At 35.9% G+C, this 6,892-nt stretch overlaps 1 protein-coding gene across 1 annotated transcript; it reads left to right on the forward strand.

Moving 5' to 3' along the window:
• Positions 1-1,078: 1,078 nt before the first annotated feature.
• On the forward strand, positions 1,079-6,400 carry LOC104870650 (prolactin). Its single transcript, XM_010636330.1, has 5 exons — positions 1,079-1,128; positions 1,939-2,083; positions 2,893-3,000; positions 4,050-4,229; positions 6,209-6,400. The coding sequence occupies exons 1-5, from the start codon at positions 1,079-1,081 to the stop codon at positions 6,398-6,400; spliced, it is 675 nt and encodes a 224-aa protein (XP_010634632.1).
• The last annotated feature ends 492 nt before the right edge of the window (positions 6,401-6,892 follow it).

Genomic DNA, 6,892 nt, shown 5'->3' on the forward strand with positions numbered 1-6,892 from the left:
CAGGGACAGCCAGGCCTTCTCCACTGAAGAGCGCTTCCCACTGTAATCACCATGGATGCCAAAGGGACAGGTACATGTAAAACCTCAGTGAGTGGCTGGCTACATGTGTAGAGTGATGGGAAATTTTAGCTAATAGCAAGAGTTACAGGATGATAGATTTTAGAAGAACTGTATAAATTTTTCTTTAGAAATTAATTCTTCAGAAAAGTATAGCATCATTCATTGGTTCTCAAATGATGAAGTCTTCCTTGTTCTGGACATTTGGCAATGGTTGGAGTCCTTTTGCATTGTCTTGATTTAGGAGCAGGTGTAACAGTAAGGGTCCTACTGTGGTCTAGAGGACAGGTGCTGCTAAGCTTTCTTTGTCACATAGAACAGATGCCAGAACAAAGAACTGTTTGGCTCAAAAAGCCAGTGATATTAGACTGGGCGATCACACGACCAGAAGAGTCGATCCATCCACTACTTATACTTCCAGAAGACAGAAAGTAACATTTTCTGTTTCTCAGGTCTATTATATAAATTGGACAAATTGAGTAAACCTAATGAAATTTTCAGTCCTGAAGCTGCAATGCAGAAAATTATGGCAAATATTTTTGGTTCAAGCCAAACATCTTTTCAAAAGGGAAATCAAGTTTGTCCTTACTAATTTAATTATAGGAGATGTGTTTATGTATTACTCATAAATATATCTTTAATATTCACAGAGTTTTACCTGAGAGATTTCCAAATGTGTTTATCAAGAGTTATGTAGAACTTATTCTTCTGATTGTTACATTTTTATATCAGAGTATCTTTTGAAATATTGTGTCAGAATCTAAAAGGTAATTTTAAGTAGATACATGTTGCTCCATTTTGCAAATGTAAATTATTGACAGACTAGAAGTCCATGTTTTCATCTACTGAAATAGTAAACTGACATAACCACCTTTGAGTATGATCAAAGATTTTAAAGTGAGTGTTATAGAGAACAGAGAAAGTGAATAAAATCAAGTTTTAAGGGCCTCTGTCATACAACAACGAAAGACAGAGTTGTTCTTCTCAGTGACCATCAGCAGCTCTGCATACAATGTGCCCCATGGCCGCTGCTGTGGTCCTTGCTGGGCAGATGCTGCTGAGAGCCCACAGGTGAGCAAAGGAGGGAGGAGGTAAAGGGCAAGGACCACAGCATCAGTATTCTGCTCCCACACTGTAATAACAGGACTTGGAGAATCTCATTTAACCTCTCCAAGGTTTCCCTTTCATCAATATAATTTGATGATAAGTATGAGGACTCAGCCTATCTCTCAGGGTTACTTTAAAGCTCAAATTTAGAAAAATATTTAAATTTAAGAAAAGTGGCAAGAAAATACATAGAATAATAATGGTGAGTTAGCACATCCAGACCATTTTTTAATTGTTAAGAATCTCCTCATACTCAGAACTACTAAGCATATATTTAGTTTTTCTAACATGAAGCATTTCAACCAATAAATGTGATGTCGCTGTCATATCAGCATCCAAAATGCAAATATTGTGTAGTAAATTAAAACATTTCAAACTCCTGGAAAGTCTGACTGCTGAAAATTAACAGAAATTGCCAAGACATTAAATTATATTAAGAGAATGATTTTATCTCTCCAGATTAGAATTAACCTAAGTTCCAAATGTTTGCAAAGTACAGAAGCACTTTTGGGAGCAATACCAAAACACAGAAATCACCCACATTGAAAGGAATGTGTCTAAGGCAATTGTGTGCCTGCATATGCACAGTGTTTCATGTTGAGTCTTTCCCTATCACAGCTATGACAGCACCAAATCAGGCATTGGAGGGTAGCTGCAAGAGAGAGGCTTTCAGAGTCGGACTGCTTTGGATGACTCTGAAAACAGAGGTTATTTCAGAGACTCTTGTGTTTTCATTTAACCAGGGACTCTTTTACTGTTGCTGGTTACTTCCAGCTTGCTCTTGTGTAAGGGTGTGGCCTCCACGCCCACCTGTCCCTTGAGCTCTGGCTGCCAGGAACCCCTGTCAGCGCTCTTTGACCGTGCGATCCACCTGTCTACTTCCTTGCACAGTCTCTCTTCAGAACTGTTGGAGAAATTTGTAAGTACCTAACTTTTTTCACTTCCCAAAGGGAACTTACACAATAATTGTTGGTAAACAGTACAATATACACATGAAAACCTCATTAGTAAAGTTCAAATAATATAAATTAATAGATTAGAGTAGTCATTAGCCAATAAAAATCAAAAAGGGAGAAAAAAGTTTCATGAAGTACACAAGTCAGAGAATATGCTTCTTAATTTTTTTCTTGTTTTATTTTATTTTAAAAGGTGAATCAAAAAGCAATTAATTAGTTAGAATTTTCTAAAAACTTTGTTTTACAACTCCTCACTATAAATTTTCATTTTGTATTTTGTCTTTTTGATGAATTGGTAAGGTAGAGACATGTGGATTAAGAAGTAATTGAAAGAAAGTTATAATCCATAATATCTATTTGAGGAAATTATGTCATTTGAACCCTCAAGAAACAAGAGATTAAATAAGTAAATATAGGTACATATGTATCATGGCATTTGATTGAAATACTAGAGAAAAGTGATACTTAACACACTTACAGTTTTGTACTCCTGTTTTTTTCTGCTTTTGATACAAATCAACTTACAGGAAGGGTGAGAAAACAATGACATAGCAAAAGGAAGAGTTTGAGAGGTCAGAAAAGTTAGTTGAAAATCTTTGAGATCACAGCACTAAAAATAGGCTAACTTTTTTAAATCTTTAGTTTCAGTTTCTATATAGCTCTTTTAGTGTATTATGTAATTCATTAAATGTATTCATATTGTGCTAATAGATTCAAGCTTTTTCAATTGCTGAAACACAATTATTAATTCAATGTTCTTCATTGTTTCTAGGAAATCAAGTTTTCCAAGGGCCCAAAATATTTTATTCCTGATATCAATGGGTGCCACACAGATGCCATAACCATTCCAGGCATTCATGAGGAGGTGACAGAGATTCGTGTGAGTACTCACCCAGCGCCACGGGGAAAGCATGGACGGGCTCTGGCTTTCTGTGCGGCTTGTTCCCAGACACAATGTGCTTGTGATTGGTGCTAACAGTAGTCATAGGTATGGAGAAAAGACAAGACAAGTAAGCAATAAAAGTAAATTACACTGTATAGTTGCAAAGCTATACATAAAATAAAATGCTATATAAGGAATAAACTAGATCCACACATTGTAAATAAAGATGATATGGCATTTTAATCAATACTTTGTATGTAGAATTTTATATTTTATACTGTCGAGGAGGTTAAATGAATTGGAGATACATTTATAATACATAGATATATCGATAGTCATAGTAAACTAATTCTTTGTCATTCCTCTGTTTATTTAAATTTTCTATGATGACAGATGTAAAAAAAAAAAATACAATTTAAGCCATTGGCCTAAATGAATACATAGATAAATGAGAGATAGATAACCAGATGAAGATTTATAACAGGTTACTTGTGACTTCTGCACTGGCAATTTTTACCGTTAGTGACTGCCTAATCTGAGCCTTCTCTCCTGGTCTTTCCACACTCTCCTGCTTCTGCAATGTGGATTTCCTCACTCACCATCCTGCCTTCTCCTCTGTCTATGTTATCTCACTGTGTGTGTGTTGTATTATGTTTCTGATGGAAACAGAGTCTACACATCAAGCCCTAATCATTACCACTCTTTTTTATGATCTCTTTCATCTGATTCCAAGCCTTAAATGCAGCCTTAACCTGAGTTTATATAAAGGAATGGAATTTCAAAGAGAAAAGAAAATTGAATGTTGCAGATTAGAAACCTTATTAGAAAAAGTATTTAAATGAGCCAATTTTGTGTGTTTGTTTTCTTGTAGCACAGTTTAGGCCAATGGCTTAAATTGTATTTTTTACATCATTATATATAGAAAAAATATATAAACAGAGTAATAACAAGGCATTATTTTACTTCAGGCTCTCCGAAAAGTCCCAGGTAGCTAAACTGGCTTTATTTTATATACTTTAACATTTCGCTTTGTCCTGGCTGATTAGTATAAAGACTTTATCATCCTGGCAAGCTGCTTTATGCGCTCCTGGAAAGAGCCTATGGAGCTCTTCATCACCGGAGTAAAGCAACTGCCGAACGTCCAAAGTGACATTTTATCCAAAGCTGTGGCAATTAAAGATCAAAACCACGAACTTCTAGACGTCTTGGAGAAGATAGCCAGCCAGGTGAGCAGCATCCTAGTGCTTCTTTGATTTTTTTATTAAAGAGCCTCTTCTCTGTTTAAAATGTGTCTCAGTCCTTGATATTGTAAGAATAACTTTCAGGCTGGATGTTCCAGCTTCTAATTGCCTTAAAGCAAGGCAGGACTCATAGACATCCACGGAGGATTCTAATATGCTGACAGGTGGTGGTGGGTACTTACACATTTTCATGGTGGAAAAAGCCAGAGAAAGCAACCACACAGAAACATTTGTTATCAAAATATGTTGGGCTTCCCACTTTGAAGTTCCCACCAGAGTCTTTCTCTTTTACTCTCACACCAGAGGATCAAAATGAGAATGGAAACAAGAAAAACAACTAAATCATTGTATATGCTTGTTCCACCCCACCCTACCCAGATAGACTAGGAAGGCCCTGGCATCAACACCATTTTCCAGTCACTATAAAGTGTCAAAAGGAAGGCTAAAATTTTTCTGAAAAGTTTCTTGTTTCAAAATTTGTAGAAAGTTTTTCTAAATAAATTTCTTTAACGTTCCTAAATTAAAACATAATATTGCATTTAAACTCCTCACTTTCTCATACATAAATTGAATTATTATTTTCAATATGTATCTCCTTTCAAATAGGACAATTTCAATTTAGCTGGTGAGATACCAGCTAAACAGCTTTCTGAAGTTCTCAGAAATAATATGTCACCTAAAGAAATCAATAACAGAAGGAACAATATACTTCTCACGTCCTATTATGTACATGTTGTCACATGTAATTATTAATATTTTCATGGGATATGACCATCAAAAATATGTAGAACTTATTACAATGCAAAAAACATTTTAACCCAGGAGCATAGAAAGTGAACACCCTAATTTTTAAATTATTTTCCTCAATACAGTGAACCAAATTTCGGAGGTCTTGAATTTGTTCTGAAATGCTTCATTAACTTTTGTATCACTCAATTGTTTATTCCTATTTTTATCATATTACTTTTCACAGAAAAGTTGGTTTTAGGAAATAAGCAAGAAAAGTAAATATATACCAGAAAGGAAGGTAAACACATACGCGCATGTGCCCTTTAAATTTCACAAAAAATATTCTTACACTGTATGAGAAAGTTCAGCAGTTCATAGTCTACAATTATCCTGTAATTATAGCTACAAAAGACAGAAGTCAGTTGGGTTTTTTCAGAGGCATTAGGTTTGTCACTGGGTCTCTGAGGTTTCTGTGGCCTCCAGCTTGTCTCCAGAGAGCAGAAGGATCCTCTACTTTCTGACTTGCACTGTCCAGCACTTATAAAGCACTGACCCAGCAAATGTAGTGTTCTACTGCCAGCATCTGCCTTCTCACTGGTGCTGTTTTCAGCAGCTTCAAACCCAGGGAACTCAAAATAAAGCAGCTCGTCCTCATGGAAAACTGGAAGATGTTAATCCTGGGTGGAGCAAGAGACTCCTGACTGCCATTCAGTCCTGACTTGAGTGTCTGCACATGAAAGAACCAAGTGCCGACCTCACTATCTCTGAGAATTTTGTGCAGATACACTATGAACAATAGATTCAATGCAGGGAAACAGCAATAAAAAATGAAGAACTATCACAGCAAGTAAAATACAAAGGGATCATCTGTGACAAGCTGCAGGAAATGTAAAATTTGCTTTAGTGATAGAATGGAAGGATCCTCTCCACTGACCCTTGGTCAAATCCATGTTGACTCTTAGGTAGCAAGTTCTTGGATGTCCACCTGTCTACTCCTGCAGGAACATCCTTCTCCTGTGATTACTTGGAGATAGGCAAAATAATACATGCATGCTGCTTCTAGCTTTTAGATGACTAATAGATTTATTTTGGAAAGGACACATGAATACTCATGACTTTGCCTAGATATTTACTTTTCCACCTCTTGTAAAATTTTTAATTGAAAAATGGATAGGAATATAGATAAAAGAATAATGGCAATATGAGACATAAGTGATTGCTTCTTTTGTGACTAGGTTAATCCTGAAATCAAAGACAATGGGATGTATGTTGTCTGGATTGAACCTGAACATGATATGCCAGTTTCTTCAGTACCTCGTATGAGAAGTTTTTATAACCGCATCCGCTGCCTGCGCAGGGATACAAATAAGCTTGACCGTTTTTTCAAGTATCTGAAATGCAACATCATTGAAAGTGCTAAGTGCTAATGCCGTATCCATGAGGCGGTGGTTAAGGATCTATGCGTGGAAACCTGCTTTAATTTTAAGGCTTTCTAATGCATGCTTACACAAAATATCTCTTTTTAAAAAATAAAAACTAGCTATGCCAAAATATTAACAATTTGTCAAAGTTTCTTTGCTTAAATTTGATAGAAAACCCAACAAAAATTTATCACCACCCTTGAGAACTGGGACCAGTACACATCACAGAAAACAGAAAACAGCCATGAATAAAACAATCAACAACTTATTTCAGAGTGACAGTGACTTAATGTGGTTACATTATGAGTCAGAGTTAGATTTCTGTTAATGATTCCAATAATGGTGTAAAGCTTAAGGAATTCTCAGAACTATTCTGCATTCCAGCCATGATGTGTGAGCTAAACTTCACAATCCTAAACAAAAACATAAGTTCTGTTGTGTTTCACCTCAAAATAGCACAAGATTTACTGAACAGTCCAAAAGTTGTTAGACCACAAG

The sequence above is a fragment of the Fukomys damarensis genome, unplaced genomic scaffold (genome assembly GCF_012274545.1).
Source record: "Fukomys damarensis isolate Sample0158 unplaced genomic scaffold, DMR_v1.0_HiC HiC_scaffold_10, whole genome shotgun sequence".
NCBI lineage: Eukaryota > Metazoa > Chordata > Mammalia > Rodentia > Bathyergidae > Fukomys > Fukomys damarensis.